Raw genomic sequence first — 27,981 nt, forward strand, 5'->3', positions numbered from 1 at the left:
CAGATTCAAAGAAGAGTCTGTCATTTGCTTTCTAATGATCATGATCTTTTCGTCGAAGAAGTTCATCAATTTATCACTGCTGAAGTGAAAGCCATCCTCTCTTGGGGAATGCTGCTTTTTAGTTAGCTTTGCGACAGTATACATTTTTTTGGAATGTTCTTATTTTCCTATATTAGGTTGGAAAAATAGGATGATCGAGCAGCAGTGAGGGCTCTTCGATACTACTGTATTTCCAAGCTAGTTGGAAGACTTCCAGTTTGGAAGCTTGTTTCAGCACTCTGGTATTTTCTGTATACCAGAGAGCTCATTCCTTGTGACAAATGTTTTTTGTTTTTAGGGGTACGACTGTATCTAGGGTGCTACGCAAGGTTAAACCTAGATCCTCAGCTAGGTGGTTAAATTATTTTTGTACTTCGACATCCTTGGTTTGGTAAAGGGAGTCTGGAAAGGAATCTTTGGGTTGTCCAAGAATTTATAGCACGGATTTTGATGAACCTTGGTTGGGATCTGAGCAGATTATTTGTTGTGATTGCAAACATAATTACATGGTGGTCTGATAGTCCAGGATGAGGAAAAACATTTAGATCCACAAAATGTATTCCACGGGACAAAACTAGATTAGGGGTATGACTGTGGCAATGAGCAGGTCCGGAGACCTGTTGGACAAAACCCACTGAGTCGATGATGGCTCCGAAAGCCTTTTGGAGTGGGTCTGTGGACTTTTCCATGTGAAAATTGAAGTCACCAAAATGTTGAATACTATCTGCTATGACTACAAGGTCCAATAGGAATACAGAGAACTCAGTGAGGAACGCTGTAAACAGTAGCTATAAAAAGTGATTGGGGGGGGGGGGGTAAATGAACCAGTCTGTACCATGGATGACAGAGGAACATCAGTATCTTCCTGGGTACACTCCTCACACAGTAAGTACCTCTACCTACCATACTATCTACACTGGTTTTCTTTTTAAATTAATACATTTTATTTCAAATGTACTCATCATTACTTTATTTACAGTTTACTCCACCCCAGCCTGTGCAGCCAGACAGCCCGAGTTTCTGGGAGCGCAAAAGGTACTGAAGGTACGAGCTCAGAAACAAAGCCATGATCCTCTGCCACAGCCAGCACCTGCCTGAGCTGGAGCAACTCTGCCTGACCGACTGGCACATGGAGGTGGAGCGCAGGGTTCACTTTTACGCTGTGGGAGTGAGAGAGACCCTGGGCAGACTGATCAGAGACATCATAAAGTGAGCAGGAGCAGAGGAGAAAGGCTTGGGCGTGGGAGGACTGAATGGACTGTACCTGATGAGTTGAAAATATTTAAATGTTTTATTTTGTTGTAGTAGTATAAGTATGATAAGATAATGTAAGGTAAGATAGGCATAAGATAAGATATTTTTGTTATTGATAAATAAATAATAATTTAACCCTAACAATTGTGTATTTTTTTGTTGTAATATTACCCCATGGGAAATGGATGAAATAGATGAAAACTGAAAAGAGCCAGAGGGATGGCTGCCGTTTTATGGGCTCCTAACCAATTGTGCTATTTTGTGTTTTTTTTTACACTTCAGTTTACTTAGTAAATATTTTCGGAACTCTTATTTTCTTAAAACTGCATTGTTGGTTAAGGGCTTGTAAGTAAGCATTTCACGGCCTGTTGTATTCGGCGCATGTGACAAATAACATTTGATTTGATATTAATCAAACAAACTTGATTAAAGGTTGAAAGGACCGTTATGTTTGTGTTTGTGTGTGCGTGTGTGTGTATGTGTGTGTGTGGCAATGGTTTATGTGACTATATTTGTTTTCTTCTGTTTAATCCTTTAATCAGTACAGGTCACTCTAATTTGTCATTGAAGTCTATATAACGTGAAAGCTACATTACCAAAACTATTATACAAATTACGAGGGACAAATTCAACCAAAACTGGAATTGACAAAACTGCAAATGGAACTAAAATAGTCAACACATTGAGCCTTATGACAAAACTATGAGTGGTTTGCCTGTGTGTTTGTGGCTCCATAGAGGGGTGAAATTAAAATGACTTGGTTGGTCTGCCATCAAATTTACCAACAGTGGCTTGAAGTCATCAATGACACATGTTCTCTTGTGACCAGGAGGAGTCTGAACAGTTGGTCTGAACCACTGGCTGTAAATGAACTTTGAATGGATGGTAACAGATGAACAGATATAAGACAATGCATGTACACAGAATGTGAACAGGTAATTGGGAATGCATGGTTTATACTGTGATAAAACCGTGTTTGATGTCATTTTATATCCCTTGTAAATGTATTTTTGACAATTAAAGACACTGACCACAATATGACAAAGACTGACAGCAATATAGTGTTACCAAATGCTCTTTGGTACCTCCTGACAAGTAGCCATTGCGACCGTGTGTATCAATGCCTGTAACTTTACTGCCCTCTGCCAAGCCTATTGATAAGTGGAAAGTAATCATGACGATGACAACGATGATAATGAAACTGTCAAAACTAGGCTTCTTATTGAATACATATATCAGATGTATTTGTGTTTCAATAAAACAAGAACTATTCAAAACATTTTTCAGAATGTATTATCTTCACAGAATATTTTTGACAGTGTATTAGGCAGGGCTTGTCGATTTTACTGCGAATTCCTATCACCAACGACAGCAGGAACCGGATGCGTGTTTCCATGGGTACATTCATTTGTTTAGCTATATCGCTGATCTGTTATGAAACTACTGGAAAGCAGCTGGGGTAAAGCTATTTGCTTTTCACTGTCATTGCAGTCGTTTTACACCATCTAGAGCGAACGGACGATATATACCAGGTGAGAATCAGAAGCTAACATACTCGAACTAACGTGACAGTTTACTATGTCACTCAGTCTGCAGTCAGGCTTGGGAATTATAGCATGTACAGTAACTAGCTACTGGTACTAGCCTACTGGTCTGTTTTACAGCTAGTTGTAATGCTGAGTGATTGCTTTTGAGGGAGGCTTGCAAGAAAGGTTAATTGCCTTATTTATCTTGCTAGTTAGTTAGCGGTCAAGAGACCGGTGTAGGGCGTGACATACACCTGGTGGGTATAATGTGTGGAACGTTCCAACAGGAATATGATCCAAAAACTTCGTAAATGACAAGGTTGCCAACAAACAACGCATACAAAGTTGTATAGCGGCCGAATAAGATACCGAGTAGGCTATTTCATTAAGTTTTCACTCACCACGTTTATTCAGAAAAATGTTTCTGGTAGCCTATGGACAAACATTAACAATAAGCTACGTGGTGAGTTGATGCCTATTCGGCAGCTAGTTAGCTAGGTGACTTGGTCATGCTACGTTGTATGCGTTGTTTGTTGGCAACATTGTACTTTACGAAGTTTTTAGAATGTTGTTCCACAAATTATACCCACCCCGCACACCTGTGTAACAATAAAAAAAAATGCTGTATCATGCTGCCTTTGTGTAAAACAGCGATCAAACAATTAGGTCTCTCCTCAGTGGTGAAGCATTGTCTTGTTTTGTCCTTCAGGATGGCACACGACCTGAAAACACTGGCAGAGGACTTCAGACAGAAGAATAAAAGTTGTTTTATCCTTGGTGTCTCTGGAGAGACAGGCAAAGAGTTACTCAAAGAGATTGTGGAGAGGAAGCTCTTCTCGAAGATCACTGTCATCGGAAGGCGGCAGCTCACATTTGAAGACGAAGCGTATGAGAACCTGGTAGGTGTGCGACTTGTTTTATTGTCAATGTGTTGTTGTTTTTTCAAGCAGGGCCTGTATGGTTCTAAGATGAATTTAGCCTTAAAATGCTTTTGTGACACCGGGCCCTGCTTGGCAAAGTAAAGTAACACGCATCCATGAGTAAGGTGTTAGGGGATAAAAAATAAAAAAAAACTTTGGTTCTGGCGTTATACTTTGTGTTCTGTCATAGAGAAGCTTGTCAGGAACACAACGGTTTATTTCACGAGGACAGGATTTACCGTTGCTGAGATCTTCCTTTCAAGTTATCGGAAAAGGTCAATATTCATCCCTAGTCAATAATGGCACCAAATCACCTGTATTATATTTAACATGTTTTGTCCAATATCTCAAGATAGTGGTCATATTGTTATGACATTTTCAAGCAGAGCCGGTCCTGACCTCCCTGGGGCCCTAAGCAAAAATAATGCTAAGGGACAGGGGCCCTCCTACCTGACCCGTGAGCCATGTAAACCATTTGCCATTGCCACAGTCACACCTGACTCCCCAGTGCTCCCACTACAATCCTCCTTTAAAACAGTTTGCTTCATCTGTCGGTCTAAGAATAAGTAGACCTCTACAGAACAGAATGAGGTATAAACAAACAATATTTATTGAATATAATATTTTATATAGAATCTTAAGATAAGTGAATATTAAACATGAATAAGAAATTGTAGAAAATAATATAAAATGTAGAAAATAATATAAAATGTAGAAAATAATCAAATATAACAATGAGCTTTGGCTCTGCTGCCTGGTAATTAGTCCAGTCCTCACAATATTATACAATTTAGCTTTGCCTATACAATGTAAACATAAGCCTATATGCTATGGCTCCAGGTATATGTCTCAAAGTCAAATGAAACCTATACAGCTGTGTGATTAACTTTGGTTCCCTTTACAGCCTGGGCATTTTCAGCATCAGCATTGGCACCAGTCTATCTGGACTGTCTGGAAGAAATTGAGAAAGTATGTCACATAGTTAGTTAAGCAGTCATTTACACAAATGCACTTCTGCCTTACAATCTTAAATTTGTTTACTAAGTGTGTAAACATTTGAATGTTTGAATTCAAATCTTACCATCAAAATATTCCTCTTCTGCACTTTCTTGAGACAAAAATCATCATAGGACAAGTGTTTCCCCACGTCATGATTTATATGGATGGACAGACCACTCAATCGTTCCTGTGACATGGAAGACCTCAGGTAGCTTTTGATGAGCTTTCATTTTGAAAAGCTCCTCTCTGCCAATGTTACTGGTAGGGTGACTGCAATTCATAGGGCTATCCAAAGGTTAGGATAGAGTTCCTCCAGGTTTTTCTCACAGAGAAAGGAAAGCAGCTCAAAGGCAGTCATCTTATCTGATGGCAGATCAGGTCAATTCTGAATAGTGTGTCAGATCCATTCCACTGATGTCACAGTCATCTCTGAAGGTTAAGAGTGTTTTCAACTTCCATGCAGTGAGCCTTTAAATATTCACTGGACATCTGAGAGGCAGTGCTGAAGTTCAGCAGCACTCCATATTTGGTTTTCACCTGGTTGAGTGTTTCAAATCTCTCATTCATGGATGTCACAGCAGAGTCGACCACAATGTTGAAGTAGTTGACTTGGAGGTTTTTCAGAGCATCAGTCACTGGTTCATCAGGAGCTTCATAGCTGAAATGCCTCTTGCTGTTTCTCAGTCTCTTCTCTTTCAGAACAGCCTCCACATTAATTTCTTCACAAATGCTTTTGGCTGTTGTCTGAGCCTCAGAGAATCCAGTTTCCCGGTATGTAGTGAGGGAGGCCTTTGCATTTGAGATACAATTTGCTGCGATATTCAACTGCATTGAGGCGGATTGAAGGAGCTTGTTCACCTTGTTTGTCATTGTCAATATCTCACCATGCGACACAGCAAATCAAGAAGCGGTAGGACGCAAAGTCCTTTGGAAGTGCTTGTGCCTCCACTTTGGCCACAGGATTGTTGATTGTCTGTCTGACTTCCAGTAATGCCTCCTGAACCTCAGAAGCCTGTTACCTGTTGCATGAACACTTTGGAGCCTACTCTCCCATCTTGTCACTCCATGACTTTACGGTTATGTTCACGTGTTTCTTAAAAACACTCCCATCTTTGTGTGCCAGCTGAAAAGAAGGCGTAGAGCTTTTGCACATGCCCCAAAAACCCAACTGCATCTTTTTGAAGATTTGGCAGCATCTGCAATGACAAGGTTTAAGAGTATGTACTCCACATGGGACGAACACAGCTCTAGGATTTTTCTTTTTTTTTTTGCATTCTGGCTTGTACTCCTTGGTGCTTGCCCTTCATGTTGGCCCCATTATCATAAGCTTGCCCTCTGCAATCTTCAAATGGAAGCTTCAGCTCGTTCAGCTTATCTAAGATGACAGTGGACAGATTCAAGCCTGCTGTGACCTCAACATTCACAAAGCCAAGGAAGTGCTCCTTGATCTCTGGCTTTCCCTTTTAAAGCCACGCGTCTCAGAATAATGGACATTTTCTCCTGGTGACTAATGTCAGGTGTACAGTCCAAGATAATGGAGAAGTACTTTGAGTCTCTTACTTGAGTCACTATTGCTTCCAGAATCTTGTCACTCAATCTGTATCAGCTCATTCTGTGGCGCTTCCCAATGTAATGAGCATGTCTCTCCATCTTTAATTTTGCTGAGATTTTCTGTAACAGGGTCAAATTTTGCCAGTAATTCAACCTCTTAGGAAGTTTCCATTATCTGGTTGGAAGAGTTTGTCTGATGAACCACAGAATGCTAGGTTTATTTCAGCCAGAGACTGGGTGATACTTATTAAACGTGTAAGGACATCCCGCCATCTCTTTCTTTCAGCCTCCAAAATTGTCATTTGTATCTGGTCAAGAGTCAGACTTAGTCGCAGATCAAGTTCTCTCCACTTAATCATATTGTTTGTGTGTTCAGGACTACCCTCGTGGTGTTTCAGAACGGTGTTGATATTTGACCAGTCATTCACGCCTTCCTTTATTATTTTGTAGTCTTTTTTGTAGAAAAGAGCTTACAGCAGAAACAATACACAGCGTTGTTTTTGATTGAGTATGAAAGCCAGCTCCTGGTAATCTTTTCCCCATTTGACAGCTGTCTCTCTAATAAGCCTGAATGGAAACCTCTTCTAGCCATGTCTTTAGGGTAAGATAAATCCAGTGCTGGTTTGAATGGACCTCTGCGCACTAACTCAGTCCTCATGAAGTCTGTTAAGACTGGGGGCCAATCTGCTGGGTCATTTGGTGGAGCAGCAACTGTTCTATTAGGTTCTGAGCTGTTTGTATCTGATGCTGGCTGTACACCTCTGGTTGTGCTACTACTGGCTGAGGCTGCCTGTACTTCACCTGGGTCTGTGTTAGTACTTGCTGAAGATGGCTGTACTTAGTCTGTGTTAGTATTTGCTGAAGCCGGCTGTACTGGGTCTGTGTTAGTGCTGGCTGTGGATCAACTGAGTCTGCTTGTACTGGCTGATGATCCAGTATCTCCTCTACTGACAAATTTAAGCATAGCACCTGTAAATGATAGGTAACCATACTCTTATTCATTTATCAGCTGCATCAGGCCCATTCAAACTGGCTCCCCCATATTTCCTTTTATACATTTTCAAATATAAAATACTATTTATACTATGGCTTGGCTGAATACTTAATGGTTATTATTTACTGAGAGATGTGTATCCATATTGTCCAGTACGCCCAGCTATTTTAAATTCAATATATAAATCAATAGTCAATGTCAATCCATTGCTTTCCATCTTGCATTAGTCCAGAGCTGTAACTAAACCTTGACTGAGAGACTAGATAATTATTGTCTTGTTTTAAAATTGTGTGTGCCTATGAGGAGTGCCATCACGCCCATATATTGTCTGGACTGGTGTCCACAGAGGTTGCTGCTGGAAAGCGCGAGTTCCATTTCGTGCGCGCGCATATGAACGCATGTTCACGCGCAACACGGTTATCTTTTCCGAGTTGCAGTTTATAAACACCGTTGCCAGTTGGCGTTTATCAAACGTAATAAATAGTTGTATTTCACTCTCACTTTTGTCAGGAACAAAGTCACAGAACACAGCCCTGGAAGTGGCTTGCTAGCAAGCAAGACAGACAGACCAAGAGATGCACTGCCCAGCTAGGTTAGCAAGACAGACAGACTAGAGAAAGATGCACTGCGAGCTACAGCACATCAACTTAACGTTACTGTTATTTTACTGACATCAAACTTGGAGAGGAGACAACACAAGTTTACCTGATTTCTGTTCCCGCAATTCACTCTCATGGTGTTTTTTTTCTTTATTTGTGACCAGAAGGATAGTTCCGCTTCATCCTCTCATCGAAGTTGTAAACATTGACACCTGCTTTGACACGAGGGGGAGGCGGAGCCCTTGCGTAATTTGCGGGGCCTTACGCAACTTGCGTAGTGCGCATAAAGGGCCGCCCGGCTCTGTTTTCAAGGCTGATGTAGCCCAATATTGGACTAAAAGCGTCTAACGTTACTCCTTAGTCCAAGGACCTTACATGTTCTGTTTTAAGTGTGAATTGGCTCTGGAAGCCAAAACAACCCAATCTAAATGTGAATCGATTCTCAATTGCGGTACAGTTCTAGAAATATAAATCCCTCTACTTTCATATCACATCAAAATAATTTTGCAAATGCAAAATACACACTTACTCTACACGGTTTTAACCGGTTTTAACAGTTTCAGCCGACAGTATTCATCAGTGACAACACGTTTGTGTCGTCTGTCTTCCGTTTACAAACGGGTTCAGAGACGCATATAGCTAATTAGCACTGTTTTCCATAAACAAGCTCTGTAACGTGGAAATACGACCATGTGGGAACCCTAACCCTATAAAGGTGCGTATCAACTTAACCTTTTTTAATTAATTTTTGTATAATTTCTCACTGATATATAATTTAAGGTCCTTGTGCTTCCAAAACTGTACCACAAGCGATGCGTGTTAATGTTACCCTAAAGGAGATGCCTTCATCCAATGACTCATATCTAATGTAATGGTACTGAGTCATGGTCAAGGGCTAAGGCTGATGTAGAACAGAGATTATTAAAATAAAAGTAAATATTCTTCAATTAAAATGCTATACATAATTACAGTAATTTAAGCCCAATCATACACAAAACTAAGAGTAACAATTTATGAAATTAGAATACTACTTTATACTACTTTATGCAAATTAAATACTTGAGACACACACACACAGCCTAACGCAGGCACACACTTCTCAGCATCCTCGTACACTCACACAGCACCCCCAACAACAACACACACACACACACACAGTCTAATAACATGGATGCACACTTCTCACTAAGTCTGAACTGTAACACAGAAGGCTACTAGTCTAATAAGATAGCTTACTTCTAAGGTAGGCCTGAACCTGAGTTGGGTTACATTGTAATGTTATGAGTTACTCTGGTGATGGGAGGATAAACTGCAGTAAATAATTAGCCTAGGCACAGAAGAGACCGTGTGAGCTGTCTGCTAGCCAGCTGCTAGGACCAAACCCTGACAACCCATACATCAAAACGTAGCTACGAAGCTCTACTTTGTGACCTGCAGCCTGCAATCTTTTTTTTTAGTGTCTCTGAAAACATCTGACGAAAGAAGCGAAATAAACTTTTTACCTTTTATTTCAGTCAAAAGACGTCGGATGACCGTGACACACCCTCAGGACTTACCCATACTTCTAGGCAATACAGTGTCACATCGATCTTACTCTGGTAGGTTGAGGAATACCCATCGCAAAGAGCAAATAAGAACACACCGATTTGGCAGGTTTGACAAAATGGGCTGTCCAACAGATTTGAACATTCTTTGCACGGCACTTGCTTTTCGGATTTTTAGACATGGGTAACAACTGCCACATTTATGTTTTCAAATGATTCATTATTTTCGTCGAATTCTCGTATAGCGTCCATTTGTCGCGTCACCTAACACCCTACTATGAGCTTTAAATAAAGTTACACTTTCAATACCATTAATGTGTGTGCAGACTACAACAAAGCCTACAAGAAGCCTACATCCATTATAAAGATTGTCCTGTTCTCTGTCCTCTTTCAGGTGCAGGAGGTGGTGGACTTTGAGAAACTGAGTGACTATGCTGCTGCATTCCAAGGGCATGATGTTGGCTACTGCTGCCTGGGAACGACCAAAGCCAAAGCCGGGGCTGTGAGTTCATGGTCACTGATATAGAGACCCCTGTGAACATGTACCACCAGGGTCATAAGAAAAGAAAGAGGATTTCGACACCCACCGTCTCAGATTTTTCTGACATAGTTTTTTGAAACAGATAAGATTAGCATTCGTGCAACATTTATTTTATTTCAATATAATTTGTGATCTCAGCTAATTGATTGCATCCAAATTGGCAATTTTTAATTTCTAGGATTTATATAATATTCTTAACTTTTTTCTAACAATGATTTATTCAATGGTCAAAAGCCTCCTACAGACACCCCATGCCAAGTATATAGTATCAGTTTTCTGTGTCTGACAAGTAGTATGTTTGTTTATTCATACTATGTAATGTATTCCCAGTGAATTTGGTGATGTTTTTTCCCCCTGTTCAGATAAATGATTAATTAAAGTTATGTTTAGTCCCATCCTACATCCTGATATTATCAGGTTCTGACCACGAGATGGTGCTGTTCCTGCTATTAGGTGAAAAAAAGTTAAGTAATTTGTGTAAACTATCCCTACTAACATCAAGGCGGTGACCCGTTCCTGTAGGTTCATGCTCTACAACATTCGCAGAGTACGACCCTGCCTCACACAGGAAGCGGCGCAGGTCCTAATCCAGGCACTTGTCATCTCCCGTCTGGATTACTGCAACTCGCTGTTGGCTGGGCTCCCTGCCTGTGCCATTAAACCCCTACAACTCATCCAGAACGCCGCAGCCCGTCTGGTGTTCAACCTTCCCAAGTTCTCTCACGTCACCCCGCTCCTCCGCTCTCTCCACTGGCTTCCAGTTGAAGCTCGCATCCGCTACAAGACCATGGTGCTTGCCTACGGAGCTGTGAGGGGAACGGCACCTCCGTACCTTCAGGCTCTGATCAGGCCCTACACCCAAACAAGGGCACTGCGTTCATCCACCTCTGGCCTGCTCGCCTCCCTACCTCTGAGGAAGTACAGCTCCCGCTCAGCCCAGTCAAAACTGTTCGCTGCTCTGGCACCCCAATGGTGGAACAAACTCCCCCACGACGCCAGGTCAGCGGAGTCAATCACCACCTTCCGGAAACACCTGAAACACCACCTCTTTAAGGAATACCTAGGATAGGATAAAGTAATCCTTCTAACCCCCCCCCCCCCCCTTAAAAGAGTTAGATGCACTATTGTAAAGTGGTTGTTCCACTGGATATCATAAGGTGAATGCACCAACTTGTAAGTCGCTCTGGATAAGATGTAAATGTAAATGTAACATTGAGGGGTTTTATTATTTTTTATTATTATCCCCTAATAGCAGAAACGGTACCATCCAGTGGTCAGAACCTGGTAATATCAGGGTGTAGGATGGGACATAAACCTAACAATTTCAATGACTAATTTCTCTGAACGGAGAAAAAAAATCACCATCAAATTCACTGAGAATACATGACAGAATGAAGAAACAGCTCAATACTACTTCTCTGACGTAGAGAACTGATTCTATATAGTCGTGGTTGGGTTGGGATTGGCGTGGGGTGTTAGGGATCCGTTGATGTCTTTTGACTATTTCTTTAGATTCCTCATGTCTTACTCATTGTTAGAAAAAAGTTTGTTCCAAATCGGATGTTAGATGCTATATTTATTGATTATTCTATGAATCCTATATATTAAAATGGCCAATTTGTTTGCAGTCAATCATCTTTAATTTCTCAGAGATCAAATTATATTTCAACAAAATAATGATGCGGAAATTCTTATCTTATGTTTCTAACGACAGAAACGATTCCAGAACAATCTGAGATGGTGGGTGTCATGGCTTGCTGAAAGGACATTGAACGAGCCACCATACACAACCTGCTTGGATCATGTTGTGGTCAAATGCAGATTAATGTGTACACATTTTCTCTTATCTTTCTGTCATTGTAGGATGGATTCATCCGTGTTGACCATGACTATGTCCTGAAGTCAGCGGAGCTCGCCAAGGCAGGAGGCTGCTCACACTTCAACCTCGAGTCTTCTAAAGGGGCTGACAAAACCAGTGGTTTTCTCTATCTCAAAGTGAAGGTAATACACAAAATGTTCACCTGAGTAAAGACGCCTCCTTTTATAGCCTTTCATAATGAAGGCCTCTCAGACTCTCTCATAAAGCTATTTGATGAGGTGCTGTATATTGTTTGGTTAATGCAAATGTTTGCCTCTCCAGGGACAAGTGGAGGCAGACATTGAGCCGTTGGGCTTCGAGAGGTACTCCATCTATCGCCCTGCGTAAGTCTCATTTGCATTAGTCATGTGTAAAAACGTTCCTTTGCAGAAATGACTCTCTTGTTCATTACCTTTTCAGTCATGGCAAAGCAAATGGTGAATATCTCACACCAATGTCATGATTAGCAATATACACATTTCTCCAGTGATCACATGATGTAAACACATAGTGTTCAGTTTCATTGCATAAATGCACTCTGAGATATTTTGATACTGTGTTTATTGCTGTAAGTTATTTCACTTGTAACATCTCAACTGAATTCTTCTTCTCTTGTTTTTCCTCCCAGGGTGCTGATGGTCGACAGGCAGGAGAGCCGGCCTGCCGAATGGTTTGCCAGGAAGGTCCTGGGCCCTATTTCCTCCATGTTTCCCACAGCGATGTCCATCCCCATCCAATCAGTGACCAGGGCCATGGTGGCCAACACACTGATCCCTGCAGGGGAGAAAGTGGAGATCCTGGAGAATAAAGCCATCTATGACTTGGGGAAGGCCCCAGAGAAATGAGGGACAGGGAAGGTGTGTCTCTCAATAGCTTCATTTCCTCATCCCCTTTCCTCCATAAACCACTGATGTGGTTGTACCGCCACTGTTCTGTCTGGACATGACATGTGAGAGCAATGTCAAGGGAAACTCTATCCAGTCCTTTCACCCATCAGTGATAATGAAGGAAAGGTCTTGAGGAAATTTGAGTATTGGGAACTCCGCCAGAGACTGGCGGTGAAGTGTGTTGTGCTACTGCCATTTCATGTGATGGTGCTTCTTCTTCATGACAATATATTTTCTACTAACGACTTCCTTTGAAAGCATGGAGGAGGGTTGACGACAAGTATAAAGTTGAATTTCTAGAGCAATGCAGATGCTCTCAGAGCACATGGTTAAGCATTCAAAGCTTCGTTGGCTTCAACTTGAGGTTCCTTTCAACCATGATAGTCAACACGGTAGCTAGCTCTCAAGTCCTAAAAAAACATAGACTTTGCCTGCTTGAGCAGGTGTTGTTGAATGTCTCTGTTTCTCTGTGGGAATGAGTCCAAAGGGGAATATTCCCTTATGAAAAGTGCAATTTTTAAAGCTCTTCATGGGTAATTCAAATAAGATATGATTGGGAAATGATGATGTAATTATGAATACTGAAATATGCCTTCTGTTGTCTTTGTATCCCAAGTGCTCTTTTCGAGTGCAGACTATTTTTGTGGTCAACAAGGAGTTGGCTGAAGAGGAAACAGACTGGCACAGGGGCTAGAATCGGTTTAATATATTAGGTGAAGAGGGAAATGTATTGGACTGGTTCTTCTGGGTCCATTAACTCAAAACGGTTTAGTTAGTAGAAGCTCTTCCATCCAGCCTACAACGTTCATGCTGTTTTATGTAAGACCACATCCTTAACCACTTTGAAAAATGATGCACTTACTTGAAGCGAGAGTTTATTTTCCACAAGACTGAACCATTGAAGAGGGATTTTAAGGCAATATGTCTGACTTGTCTTTGATCACTTTTGTTTTCCGAGCAATGCTAAGCATGTAATTGAATTAGGGGTTATCTTGTTCATACTCACATTGACTTGGATTTTTATACATTTTAATTGTGGCGTCATGTAAATGCTATGTATTTAAGTGGTCTATGCTTCTGTGTTACATTAAACAACGATGTAGTGGGCAGTAATACTTTGTGTATATACAGTATATTTTATATATAGACAATTCCATTAATGGGCTAATTACATTATCTGACTCCATAAGATAAATGGCAATGTGCAAGAACACCATAGCTGAGTTACAGTAATAGGCAATGAAGAAATGTCTGAGAATGGAATTCTAAATACAAGTGTATTTATTTACTTTGTAAACTGAATGATAACATAAAAGGCATACGCTTAAGTTACAAGGCATTATTCTAAGCATGGTCGGAGAGAAAGAGAATGAAATGGCCATGGCCCATAGCTCATTGGAGAGAAAGAGTGTAGGTATCTCACCAGTGCAGGTCAGGAACATAAGAGAAAGAGACAATCTAAGACCCTTTTATAAGCATCTGTTGTTTGGATTCAAAATCTGAGTTGACCAATAGTATTACTGTAATTCAGACCTATGTGATGTAATCACAACAGAACTGTTTCTCAGAGGTGAGACAGTGGGGGTTGGCAAGATCACAGAGACTGTTCAAATCAAATTTTATGCATCACATGCGCTGAATACAACAGGTGTAGACCTTACAGTGAAATGCTTACTTACAAGCCCTTAACCAACAATGCAGTTTAAAATAAATTACAATTAAATAAAACTAATTAAAGAGCAGCAGTAAAATAACAATAGCGAGACTATACACAAGGGGTACCAGTACAGAGTCAATGTGTGGTGGCACCGGTTTGTCAAGGTAATATGTACATGTAGGTAGAGTTATTAAAGTGACTTTGCATAGATAAGAGTGTAGCAGCAGTGTGAAAAGGAGGGGGGGAATGCAAATAGTCTGGGTAGCCATTTGATTAGATGTTCAGGAGTCTTATGGCTTGAGGGTAGAAGCTGCTTAGAAGCCTCTTGGACCTAGACTTGGCGCTCTGGTACCGCTTACCATGTGGTAGCAGAGAGAACAGACTGTGGCTGGAGTCTGACAATTTTTTGGGCATTCCTCTGACACCGCCTGATATAGAAGTCCTGGATGGCAGGAAGCTTGGCCCCGGTGATATACTGGGCCGTACGCACTACCTTCTGTAGTGTCTTGCAGTCGGAGGCCGAGCAGTTGCCATACCAGGCAGTGATGCAACCAGTCAGGTCGACTGGTGACAGAGTATTCTCCACTAGGGGAAAGCAACACCTTACAGGCATGTTCAAGACGTTGAAGACTGCAAAGAACCTCATCCATAGCCATCCCCAGTTGCGTCAGCTGGTCGTGGTGCTTACGAAGTAGGTCTCCCTGTTCGTCGACCGTCTGGGAGAGGTCCTCATTTCCTGCTGCTTCCATTTGTTGAGGCTGTGTTCTGTAACGATGATGCTGGGAGACAGGAAGCAAGTGCAGGTAGTGAGTTTAATAATAACCGTAACAGAGCGCAATACAGGAATCAACGGACATGGAACAACATTAATACTGCCTGGGGAATATACCTATGGCAGTGCCAGATATAGGGGAGGTAATGAGAGGCAATGGAGTCCAGGTGAGACTAATCATGAGGAGCAGGTGCGCGTAATGATGGTTGCCAGGACCGGTGGTTAGTAAACGCCAGAGGGGAGGAGCGAGAGTAGACGTGGCACCTATGCTACACCTAGAATCGAGATGGTTGGCCCCTCCTTAAATCCCAACATCTCTGTATCTTACGACCGCTTCTGTGACAAGGGTTACAAAACCTAACTGAATAGTTGGTTCTACTCTGTGGGCCTGAAGGCTGCCTAATGTGCAGGAGGATTCCCTCTTCCTAGGTTCCAACAGCGCCTGACCCAGTCTGGTCTTATAGACTATACATAACATAGTAAATGTAAATCCGGGACACTCAGATTAGTATGATATGTTTGTTATGGTTACATAAGACAGATGGTTACTTAAGGTTAAAACGAAAGTTGGGTGGCTGGTTGTGATGGATGGGTGAGTGTATAACATGAATGTATATAAACTCAAAGGTTACGAGTTTTTCGAATCTCATCATGAACAACTTTAGCATTTTTTCTAATTAGCAACTTTTCAACTCATTACTACTTTTGAGCTACTTTGCAACTACTTAGCATGTTAGCTAACCCTTCCCCTAACACTTTAACCTAACCTTAACCCTTTTAGCTAATCCTTCTCCCAAACTTAACCCTTTAGCCTAACCCTAACCCCTAGCCTAGCTAACGTTAGCCAGCTAGCTAATGTTAGCTAATGCTATCTAGCTAACATTAGCCACAATCAATTGTAATTCATAACATATTGTATGTTTTGCAAATTCGTAACATATCATACAAATTGTAATTCATAACACATCATACGACATCTGCAAATTAATACATACCATACGAAACGTAACATATCATACTAAATGGAGTGTCTCGGATTTACGTAAAGAATAATACGAAATGCTCTGAGACCAGGTTGTTGCTTTGTTCAGCGCTAGTTACCTGTGTAAATTGTCGATGCCCAACAAGGTAAGAATTATGCTCCAAGTTTACTACAGGCTCATTCAACAGGTCTGCGGCTAGTAGACCAGTCCAACAGAAATACTCAAGTATCCATCTCCCTGCCCAAAGTGATAGCACCAATTAGTATTGACTTGACCAATGAGACCAGAGGGTATGCCCAGGTTAGCCTCCTCAAGCCTGGGGTAAACAGTTCCTCTCCTACGTGTTTAATCATAGGATGAGTGAGTCCAGTAGTTTCAATTCAAGGGAAACTGCCACCAGACATCTGGTTGCTAAGGATTCACCCAGGATAAAATTAATATTTTGTAACTACAAGCCAAGCTTTCAGGCAGAGAAACATTATCATTTGGCAGTGGTGGTTCAGCAGGGATCATCTACTAGATTCATCCGCGGGCTGATTTTTTTTTCTTGAGCGGATGGTCGGGTGGCCAGAACATAATTAAGAAATAAGGCCTGAGGGTGAGTGGTACAGTGCATTGGGAAAGTATTCAGAACCCTTCACCTTTTCCACATTTTGTGACATTACGGAAATATCACATTTACATAAGTATTCAGACCCTTTACTCAGTACTTTGTTGAAGCACCGTTGGCAGCGATTACAGCCTCGAGTTTTCTTGGGTATGACGCTACAAGGTGGCACACCTGTATTTGGGGACTTTCTGCCATTCTTCTCTGCAGATCTTCTCAAGCTCTGTCAGGTTGGATGGGGAGCGTCGCTGCACAGCTATTTTCACGTCTCTCCAGAGATGTTCGATCGGGTTCAAGTCCGGGGTCTGGCTGGGCCACTCAAGGACATTCAGAGACTTGTCCCGAAGCCACTCCTGCATTGTCTTGGCTGTGTGCTTAGGGTCGTTGTCCTGTTGGAAGGTGAACCTTGGAAGGTGACGCTTGGCATTCAGGCCAAAGAGTTTAAAATTGGTTTCATCAGACCAGAGAATCTTGTTTCTCATGAGAGAAAGGAGAGTCCTTTAGGTGCGTTTTGGCAAACTCCAAGCGGGCTGTCATGTGCTTTTTACTGAGGAGTGGCTTCCGTCTGGCCATTCTACCATAAAGGACTGATTGGTGGAGTGCTGCAGAGATGGTTGTCCTTCTGGAAGGTTTTCCAATCCCCAGAGGAACTCTGGGTCTCTGTCAGAGTGACCATCGGGTTCTCGGTCACCTCCCTGACCAAGGACCTTCTCCCCCGATTGCTCAGTTTGGCCAGTCGGCCAGCTCTAGGAAGAGTCTTGGGGGTTTCAAACTTCTTACATTTAAGAATGATGGAGGCCACTGTGTTCTTTTGGACCTTCAATGCTACAGAAATGTTTTGGTACCCGTCCCCAAATCTGTGCCTCGACACAATCCTATCTCGGAGCTCTACAGACAATTATTTCGACTTCATGGCTTGGTTTTTGCTCTGACGTGCACTGTCAACTGTGGGACCTTATATAGACAGGTGTGTGCCTTTCCAAGTCATGTCTAATCAATTGAATTGACCACAGGTGGATTCCAATCAAGTTGTAGAAACATCTCAAGGATGATCAAAGGAAACATGATGCACCTGAGCTCAGTTTTGAGTCTCATAGCAAAGGGTCTGAATACTTATGTAATTAAGGTATTTGTTTTTTATTTGAATAAATTTGCAAACATTTCTAAAAACCTGTTTTTTCGCTTTGTCATTATAGGGTATTGTGTGTAGAGGACAAAAATGTATTTAATCAATTTTAGAATAAGGCTGTAACGTTACAAAATGTTTAAAAAGTGAAGAGGTCTGGATACTTTCCTAATGCACTGTATTTGGCCAAGATACAATGGCTAAGGGCTGTTCTTATGCACGATGCAACGGTGGAGTGCCTGGATATAGCCCTTAGATGGGGTATATTGGTCATATACCACAACTCCACAGGTGCCTTAATGCTATTATAAACAGGTTACCAATGCAATTAGAGCAGTAAAAATAAATGTTTTGTCATACCTGTGGTATACCACGGCTGTCAGCCAATCAGCATTCAGGGCTCGAACCACCCAGTTTATAATTACAAATAATTTGTAGACTGCAAATTGACTGCAATAATCCCAAACGGATATGTTTGACTTAAACATAATAATTTCAAACATGGCTTATATTTTATATGATCACGTGTCTATCTATTATGCATGGGAATACTTGGGAACAGATTTCTTAAATTAAAATCACTTGGAGCTCATTTCCTGGTGTTTTTACACTTATATGTCCAACAATAAATAAAAATGAAAAAGCCTGACCAATCTGAAGATGAGAAGTAAGGTCCACATGGTTTCAACCGTGTGTCCAGAAGCACTAATCCCCCAACAACCACATATCCACCCAGTGGTACCACTTCTCAGAGTACAACTGCCTGCACCAGCATTACATTTGCGTTACTTATCCAGAGCGACTTACAGTTAGTGCATTCATTGTAAGATAGCTAGGTGGGATCACCACACACCACAAGCATAGTAAGTACACATACATTCAATAAAGTAGCTATCAGCAAATTCAGAGCTAGTAAGGAGGGGGGGGGGGGATGTCAAGTGCAAGTGTTGGTTCAGAATAATGTATCTTAGATTCATTTAGCCTCTGCTGTCCTAGCTTCAGGGGGAAGCTAGTTCCACCATTGGGGTGCCAGGACAGAGAAGAGCTTGGACTGGGCTGAGTGTTAGTTGCCCTCCCTCCAGCCTCTCCCCAGACAGAGGTTACCCCAGCTGCGGGTGCCTGTACCATTGGCACCAATGAACCCTGATGAAGGCCACCCTGGAAGTCATGATGAGGGTGCTGCTATACCACTCCCAGAGCAATCAGACCTGACCCTGGTAACTCCTGCTGGGACTGACCTGGAAGGGAACCCTGAAGAAAATGATGAATAAATAGTATGTTGTGATGACCATGAGCCCATTGAAGCCAGACGTGACCCAAGCATCTAAGGATTTGTCCACAGCAGATACTACCCAGTCTGACCAAACTACTGAAGTCCCTGGCAAGAGGTACACTAATGGTTTACTCACACTGCATTTATGGTTTTAATGTGTTTGCAGGCAATCAAAACTGATCCTCTATCAGTCCAAGTTATGCAGGTAATGGTGGTGATAAAATACCAGTGGTGAAATAAAATGAAAATGAAGGTGGTAAATTCCTAATGTTAGAGGAGGTTATACTTTATTGCTCAGTATGCATCGTTTTCCAGGTTTTAACCGCTCCTGATATGACTGGCTTCATCCCTGCGCCCTGCAATGGTCTGACTTGGTTAAATCCTGAGCCCTTGGGAAATCTTTGGTTTCAGGGATTAAAAATGCAAAAAAAGTAAGTGATGTTGACAACATTTATACACAAATTTGACATGGTCACAATTCTATTTATTTCACTACAGTGGTCAGGGCTTCATCAAAATGTGATAATTCAAAGATTGTCTTGTGAGTTGTTGACCTCAAGTGGTGAACGTATGGAAATACACTTTAGAATCAGTCAGACCTAACCCAACAGGACAGAGTGCAGTAGTACTGAACTCTGCAGGCCAGGTGCCCAGTGAAGCTGTTCTTCCACTGCACACTGCTAGTATGGAGTGGAGCTGATCTCATGTTCACCACCTACCTGGCACCATGTTCGAAGCAGGTTTATATGCTTGATTTGCTTATGTTTTATTTTGAATCTATATAGTTATTGTCAGGCATGGCTGTCAAAATGGTTCTGGTTGAGTTGGCCTACTGTTATATTTGGAAATTACAAAAATTGTGCAATAACTACAACCACTGTAGTTGAATGCATTCACGTTCACGACGCCAGATGGCAACAAAGTCATTTTTGAATAGAAAGTCATTTGAATTAGTGACGTCTTACCTGCGCCGGAAGTGTAATTCTTAAACGCTGATGCGTTACCTTTGAGAGCTCGTCACAGTTGAACGTCAAGCCTGTGTTATAACCGTCCATCTAAATTGCTCGAATACTGTACAAGTCGATGTCAAAAAAGTACCTACTACGCGTGAAAGGAGCAGCAGCACAGGGTTAAGGGATTAATGGCGGTAGGAGAATATTTGATCTGCGTATGTTTCAGGTTGGGCAGACAGCATAGGATAACGAGTCTACTATGCTTTATAACACCATAGCAACTAACTCATCCTCAGTTATGAGTACCTATTGACTAATTAAATTAATAGAATGATAAACTGTGTATCAAAGCCAATTAATTAGCTTGAGCCAACGTTAGTTAACAAACCCTACACAGCCTGTCCCCATATTGATGCTAGTAAGCTATCTTACTTCCCGAAGTCCATGCAATGTTGACTACACTAACAGCCTGCCTTTCTAATGCACACAGCCCAAAGGTAAGGTCAGCACTAAAGGCAAGAAGCAAATCTACGAGGAGAATGAGGCGACACTCAAGTTCTACACCAGAGTAATCTTGGGAGCCAACGTAAGACAACGTCTTCCTTGTCAATGTTACCTTTTGAATGGAAATTGTGACTAGTACAGCACCTGACACTTGTTTCTCTCCCAGGCGATATACACTGCGTTAAACCTCTTGGTCTTCTATAGCTCTTCAACGTTTTGGACATGGGTGAGCGAGTTCATTCTGTGCATGTTATTGACATTGATGGCTCCTCTACTGTTGAGCAGTAAAACTGGGACGATTGCAGATTACTAACTTTATTCTTTCCTCCTTCCCCCTCGTTCCTCCCTTCTTGGTTTCTCCCCCACTGTCTCTCTTCCTTCCTCCATCTCCTTCTCCCACCCCTGTAGTTTGCGCTGGTGTTTGCGCTAGCAGTGTATGTGGGCAGTTACCGCTCCATGACTGCCATGGCCAAAGCAGTGTTTGGTGAGGATGGGAGTCTGCTGGACGGAGGAATAGATCTGAACATGGAGCAGGGGATGGCAGAGTGAGTGCTCACACAGCAGGAGTGTGCGTTTCCGTGAACATGAGTGTGCAAACATACAGTGTGTGCGAGAGAGAATTGCTGAGTGTTACAGCATGTTCAACATGCATCTAACAATGGTACCCTTATCTCCCTTCAAGGGTATATCTCGCAAAGCTATAATGGTAGTGTGGTGCATTATGATGGATTCTTTGTCATTATAGGCATCTGAAGGATGTTATCCTGCTAACTGCTATATTACAAGTGCTCAGCACCATCTCCTCCTACTCCTGGTACCTTTGGCTGCTGGTAAGAGTTTATCCCATACTTGCTGTACTCTCTCTTTGGATGTTTATTTTCCCTTTCTTATGGACCTCGTTGATCTCTTAATCGACCTGTGTGTGTCAGGCCCCGGCCCGTGCAATGTTCCTGCTGTGGGTGAACTTCCTAGGCCCCTGGTTTTCGGCCGAGACCCCTGGTGCCGCCCCAGAGGAGGTGAATGAGAAGAGGCAGAGACGACAGGAGCGCCGACAGATGAAGAGATTCTAACTTGGCCGACTGCCGCAGAATTTCTAGACACAGAATTAGTCCAAATACAGACAGCCAGGAACTCTAGAGTTAAGTTATTCAGGAGGAACTTTTGATGTGTGCCCAAAGACATCCAGGTATGGATACAGAACTGAACCGGACCCTGTGGGTTATCTGGTTTTCCTCTTTCGCCCTATCCCTCATCCTTCCCTTTCTTCCTCTCCCCTCTATCCCTATCCCTTTTTCTTTACATCTGGAGAGGAAATCGTCCTTGTTGGGCTGATGACATCATCACCACCAATACATGTTGTCATTTACCTTGGCCTGTAATTTGTTTACATTCAATTGTTCATAATCTAGGTCTATGTATCACATCAATTTCATCTGAACGAGTGTAAAGGATGTGGTGATCTTTTACCCTATGGCAGACATTTTATTTTAGACACTGCTCGTCAGATCACACTCTCACGCCCAATTCCAAATAGACAACTAGCAACGACCACCTAGGTGTTCATCTCGACCAAAGGGGAACTATTACCTGACTTTTACAGCTATTTATTTCAGATCTACATGACGTGCATAGGGTTCGGTGCTCGGTGTTGATTTGGAATTGGGAAGGTTGAAATGAAATCCGGTTGTGCACTGTTTAAAGTCAATGTTCTCGCGGAGACTATATTCACTGTTGATGCTGCATATGTCGGCTCAATCGGAAAGGACTTTTACACTGAACAAAAATATCAACGCAACATGTAAAGTGTTGGTTTCATGAGCTGAAATAAAAGATCCCAGATATTTTCCATACGCACAAAAAGCTTATTTCGCTCAAATGTTGTGCACAAATTTGTTGACATCCCTGTTAGTGAACATTTCTCCTTTGCCAATATAATCCATCCAGCTGACAGGTGTGGCATAGCAGAAGCTGGTTTAACAGCAGGATCATTACCCAGGTGTACCTTGGGCTGAGGACAATGAAATAGGCGACTCTAAAATGTGTAGTTTCGTCAAACCGATGTCTCATGTTTTGAGGGAGCATGTAATTGGCATGCTGATTGCAGAAAGGTCCACCAGAGCTGCTGCTAGAAAATTGAATGTTCATTTCTACCAAAAGACGCCTCCAACGTCATTTTAGAGAATTTGGCAGTATGTCCAACCGGCCTCACAACCGCAGTGGAAAGTGTATGGCTTCGTGTTTGATGATGTCAACATTGTGAAAAGAGTGCTCCGGAGTGGCGGTGGGGTTATGGTATGGGCAAGCATAAGCTACGGACAACGTACACAATTGCATTTTATCGATGGCAATTTGAACGCATAGAGATACCGTGACGAGATCTTGAGGCCCATTGTCATGCCATTCATCCACTGCCGTCACCTCATGTTTCAGCACTTTACACAATTTATGGAAGCTGAAAATGGCCCAGTTCTTCCATGGCCTGCATACTCAGACATGTCACCCGTTGAACATGTTTGGGATGCTCTGGATCGACATGTACGATGCCGTGTTCCAGTTTCTGCCAATATCCAGCAACTTCGCACAGCCATTGCAGAGGAGTGGGACAACATTCCACAGGCCACAATCAACAGCCTGATCAACTTTATGCAAAGGAGATGTGTCGCGCTGCCTTGTGGTCACACCAGATACTGACTGGTTTTCTGATCCACTACCCTGCATTTTTTTTTTTTTAAGGTATCTGTGACCAACAGATGCATGTCTGTATTCCCAGTCATGTGAAATCCATAGATTAGGGCCTAATTCATTTATTTCAGTTGACTGATTTCCTTATATGAATTGTAACTCAGTAAAATCGTTACATGTTGCATTTATATTTCTGTTCAATATTAATGGCGCATTGTCTAAATCCGCGATCGGATTGTATCTCGGCCCTGATCATCGTTATCGCTCCCATCCTTCACAATGCTGAACAAATTATTTGATTGCAAACAATAACAATCGTGTATATGCATTAACATTTCAAGTGCATTTCTTCACAGCATAAATACGCAAAAGGAAATATACAGTGCCTTCAGGAAGTATTCTGACCTTTGAACTTTTTCCACGTTTTTGTTGATACCGCCTGAATTAAAACATTTATTAAAATTGAGATTTTGTCACTGGCCTACACGTGATAATCCCACTTATGGGGTATGTTTTTTTAAACAAATGAATTAAAAATGAAAAGCTGAAATGTCTTGAGTTAATTATTCAACCCCCTTTGTTATGGCAAGCCTAAATAATTTTAGGAGTAGAAATGTGCTTAAGTCACATAATAAGTTGCATAGACTCATTCTGTAGGCAATAAGTGTTTAACATGATTTTAGAATGACTACCTTGCATCTCTGTACCCCACACATATAATAATCTGTGTTAGATTCAACCACAAAGATCAGGGAGGTTTTCCAATGCCTCGTAAAGAATGACTACCTTGCATCTCTGTACCCCACACATATAATAATCTGTGTTAGATTCAACCACAAAGATCAGGGAGGTTTTCCAATGCCTCGTAAAGAAGGGCGAAAATGGCCAAGTGTTTACAACATTGTAGTTACTCCACAATACGAACCAAATTGACAGTGAAAAGGAAGCCTGTACAGCATAAAAATATTCCAAAACACGTTTGCAACAAGGCACTAAAGTAATAATGCAAAAAAATGTGGCAGAGCGATTAACTTTTTGTCGTAAATAAATTCTGTGTTATGCTTGGGAATGGAATGTTGCTAAGCACAGGCAGAATCCTAGAGGGAAAACTGGTTTCCACTGCTTTCCACCAAACACTGGGAGGTGATTTCACCTTTCAGCAGGATAATAATCTAAAACACAAGGCCAAATATACACTGGAGTTGCTTACCAAGAAGACCGTGAATGTTCCTGAGTGGCCGAGTTAGTTTTGACTTAAATCTACTTGAAAATCTATGGCAGTACCTGAAAATGGTTGTCGAATGTATAGCAATTATCAACAGCCAATTTGACAGAGCTTGAATAATTTTTTGAAGAATAATGGGCAAATGTTGCGCAATCCAGGTGTGGAAAGCTCTTAGAGACTTACCCAGAAATACTCACAGCTGTAATCGCTGCCAAACGTGCTTCTACAAAGTATTGACCCAGGGTTATGAATACTTATGTAAATTAGATATTTCTGTATTTCATGTTCAATACATTTGCAGAAATGTCTAAAAACATGTTTTCACTTTGTCAGTATGGCTTATTGTGTGTAGATGGATGAGGGGGAACAAATCTATTTAATCCATCTTGAATTCTGTCTGTAGCACAACAAAATGCGGAATAAGTCAAGGGGTATGAATGCGTTATAAAGGCGCTTTAGTAGTATACCTTTTGTGATGTGTAGCCATCTTGGTGTGAAATCAGTATTTTGTTCTGTTTCTTTCTCCATATCTCTCAACCTAATGACCCAGGCTGTCATCACTCCCTTTTGCAGATGTGATAGAACTGTTGTCTCAGATCTGCAAAAGGGGGGTGGTGGAGGGTAGATCGTAGAAAACAGCTTCCTGTAGCTAATGCATCCCCAGTGAGTGAGTTATTGCCCGAGTCATTGACAAGCATAGACAAGGTGCTAGGAATGGGGCTATGACCTATGACTGCTGTTCTGGCTTTGCCAAAATCATATTTGAATAATAGACAAATTAAATGGAAGTATATATTGATGCACTGGTTGGCAGCAACTTGTGTAATCAATATGCCTATACAATGTAAGCATGTCAATGCAGGGGTAACATGGTGGTTGATCTCTTCAGAAATGTCTGCCAACAACTATGTAAGCCTAGATATTGTTGCTACAAAGTCTTAATGTACATATGATTAAATATGATTTCAGTATAAAAACAACCTGTCTGAGGTCTAATTTTGTCAGTTTTTTTTCATAACGATTGAAAAGTACATTTACTAGCTTTGATCTGTTATTTCAATGTAGTGAGCAAACATCTGTGCCCAAAAGTCAAAGTATTGTTTGTTTTCAATAAATGTATATTAAAGTAATCTTTTCACGATTTTAAAATCAGAAAAACGTAGTGTAAAACTTTGATAACGTTCAAGTAAAAAGAATTTGGGGGGACTTTTATTTGGAAAGTTATCCGTATGGTCATGTGACCGTAAAGGCTGTTGCTACATCCATTTTAAAATTAAATTAATGATATGTACACATATAACTTAGAAATGCCTCACGAGCTTAGTTCAACTGCCGTGCTACATTCGAACCCAAATTATAAGATTGTTTTATGCCGATGTTTGTTAACACTATAGAGCCTCAAAAGATGGTTAAAACTATAATGTTGATATCATGGATGGTCAGTCCTTGCATCCATAGCTCTGTCTGTGAATTTGAGAGTGGTTATATTTCTCCAGCCCATCCTTCAGCTGTTTACCAAAACAGGTGGGTTACCCTCTGTTATTGTTTCAACGGCAGATTGCCGCTTTAATGGAGCTTGCTTCACAATGCTTCCAATTCAAAAAGAGATTTGTAAACATTTTTGCACGATCCCTGTATTTATATTTCTACAGACCTCTTCGTCTGTTCATAGTCTGAACATGAACTTCAGGGAAACACTTAGCGCCACTTCGATACCGAACTTGCATTTTCGTAGCAGGTTAGGAGACTGAACAGGGTTAGGGTTTGTGAAAATGCTTTCCTAACCTGCTACGAAAATGTATTGGTCACGGGTTGCAGGTTTTTGGGCTACTTCTAAATTGCACCACGGCCGTCATGACATTTCTTCTCAAAAATATATATTTCACTGTGACCTGCTGCTGACTATCAGGTAGTGAAGTAGCCTGTTGCTGAGTCAACTGAGTGAGTGCATGAGTGGGGTGGAGGGCTGGAGGGGGTAGGTGTATGTTTAGACTGAGTGCTGCAGCCGAGTCACATGAGTGAGAGGGGACAGTCATGACAACTTTTTACCAGTTGTAGGTAGGCTATTTAGATTGTTATTATGGAGACATATTTCCAACCCAGAAAAACATTTAACGCGCTAGAACTGATGCGTATCAAGAAACAAGGTGACAATGCACAGGAAAACAACTAGGTGCTCTGGAGTGCATTATGCAAATCCTCAGTTCTTGGGTCTGGAGTGCTGCGTGTGTGGAAATGTTAAAAATGGAAGTTATGGAACTCCCTCGTGTGCTTCTGATATGCCCAAAAGGCCACGATGAAACTGACATGGAATGTGGAGAGTGATACATCCAGGGGTGCAACTTTCGCTGGGGATGGGGCCACAGTCTGAAATTGCGCCCCCCCCCCCATTGGAATGGGACACAAGACGAGGGAATGGTGGGCTTTAGGGCCAAGCGGACGACAACGAGCGGTCGGGTTGGCTGTTTGAAGTGTTTATAATGTGTCCTCCCCACTTCTAAAACCAAAGTTGTGCCACTAGATATCTGTTGGCCATTAAGTAGCCTGTCAATCTCTATGTAGGCTACTATATCCTACCATTTGATACAATTAATATGTTGAAACGATATCACTGGAGTCATTGCAAATACACTTTTGCCACTTGTGTAGCCTACCTGGGGCTGGCAAACGGATTTAATAAATTGCCTAAAACTTCAGTTTGTTGTCATAGCCTTGTGTTATTATGCAATTATTAATGGCTATGTTTAGTTAACGAAATTGGAAGTTATCCACTGTGAATATTGCCACAGTTCTATCGCAATTGCATCAGATGTTGTTAGAATGCATTATATTGAAGGTAACAGTCAGTCAGATTAAGCTACAGGTAAAAAACAAAGTAAAACCCGTCTGTTGTTGACAAGCATAGGCCTATTCAGGTAATATCCATAATTAATATATGATTTAAATTAAATTATTAGTGATTGAAATTACATCCCCATCCTCAGACTATTCCAGCAGGCTATTGGGCAACAGAAGCACTTCTTACCTTGAAATCGCCTCGCTATTCATGTTAAATAAATTAGTCTGTCAATTTGAAATCGTTCATTTTACATCATGCCTAGGCTACTGTAGGCTATAGGCTACCTGCATATACAGTGGCAAGAAAAAGTATGTGAACCCTTTGGAATTACCTGGATTTCTGCATAAATTGGTCATACAATTTGATCTGAACTTCATCTAAGTCACAACAATAGACAAACACAGTCTGCTTAAACTAATAACACGCAAACAATTATACGTTTTCATGTCTTTATTGAACACACCGTGTAAACATTCACAGTGCAGGGTGGAAAAAGTATGTGAACCCTTGGATTTAATAACTAGTTGATCCTCTTTTGGCAGCAATAACCTCAACCAAACGTTTTCTGTAGTTGCGGATCAGACCTGCACAGCGGCCAGGAGGAATTTTGGACCATTCCTCTTTACAAAACTGTTTCAGTTCAGCAAT

General features: G+C 41.6%; 2 protein-coding genes across 5 annotated transcripts; both read left to right on the top strand.

The window, feature by feature from the left end:
• Positions 1-2,663: 2,663 nt before the first annotated feature.
• htatip2 (HIV-1 Tat interactive protein 2) lies at positions 2,664-13,825 on the top strand. Of its 3 annotated transcripts, none has more exons than XM_071381275.1 (6): positions 2,664-2,825; positions 3,529-3,718; positions 9,821-9,928; positions 11,831-11,968; positions 12,108-12,169; positions 12,454-13,825. In XM_071381275.1, exons 2-6 carry the CDS (start codon positions 3,530-3,532, stop codon positions 12,668-12,670), a joined length of 714 nt encoding a protein of 237 aa, XP_071237376.1. In that variant the 5' UTR covers positions 2,664-2,825; position 3,529; the 3' UTR covers positions 12,671-13,825. The 3 variants fall into 3 exon arrangements, with proteins under 3 accessions (XP_071237376.1, XP_071237377.1, XP_071237375.1); XM_071381276.1 differs by lacking the exon at positions 2,664-2,825 and adding an exon at positions 2,873-3,005; XM_071381274.1 differs by lacking the exon at positions 2,664-2,825 and having other exon boundaries at positions 3,404-3,718.
• Positions 13,826-20,102: 6,277 nt separating this feature from the next.
• LOC139562853 (transmembrane protein 208-like) lies at positions 20,103-23,735 on the top strand. 2 transcript variants are annotated; one of them, XM_071380974.1, is made up of 6 exons: positions 20,103-20,277; positions 20,574-20,669; positions 20,754-20,813; positions 20,996-21,132; positions 21,333-21,417; positions 21,517-23,735. In XM_071380974.1, exons 1-6 carry the CDS (start codon positions 20,272-20,274, stop codon positions 21,655-21,657), a joined length of 525 nt encoding a protein of 174 aa, XP_071237075.1. In that variant the 5' UTR covers positions 20,103-20,271; the 3' UTR covers positions 21,658-23,735. The 2 variants fall into 2 exon arrangements, with proteins under 2 accessions (XP_071237075.1, XP_071237076.1); XM_071380975.1 differs by having other exon boundaries at positions 20,261-20,277; positions 20,792-20,813; positions 21,517-22,437.
• The last annotated feature ends 4,246 nt before the right edge of the window (positions 23,736-27,981 follow it).

Source organism: Salvelinus alpinus, chromosome 33 (genome assembly GCF_045679555.1).
Source record: "Salvelinus alpinus chromosome 33, SLU_Salpinus.1, whole genome shotgun sequence".
In the NCBI taxonomy this organism is placed as follows: domain Eukaryota; kingdom Metazoa; phylum Chordata; class Actinopteri; order Salmoniformes; family Salmonidae; genus Salvelinus; species Salvelinus alpinus.

Bases quoted from the DNA above. Each gene is read 5' to 3' on its own strand.
- htatip2 (XM_071381274.1), top strand. From the start codon at position 3,449: ATGCTGCCTTTGTGTAAAACAGCGATCAAACAATTAGGTCTCTCCTCA. The intron at 9,929-11,830 runs GTGAGTTCATGG...CTGTCATTGTAG, and splicing joins CCAAAGCCAAAGCCGGGGCT to GATGGATTCATCCGTGTTGA. The intron at 11,969-12,107 runs GTAATACACAAA...TTGCCTCTCCAG, and splicing joins TTCTCTATCTCAAAGTGAAG to GGACAAGTGGAGGCAGACAT.
- LOC139562853 (XM_071380974.1), top strand. The intron at 20,670-20,753 runs GTAAGACAACGT...TTTCTCTCCCAG, and splicing joins GAGTAATCTTGGGAGCCAAC to GCGATATACACTGCGTTAAA. The intron at 21,133-21,332 runs GTGAGTGCTCAC...TTGTCATTATAG, and splicing joins ATGGAGCAGGGGATGGCAGA to GCATCTGAAGGATGTTATCC.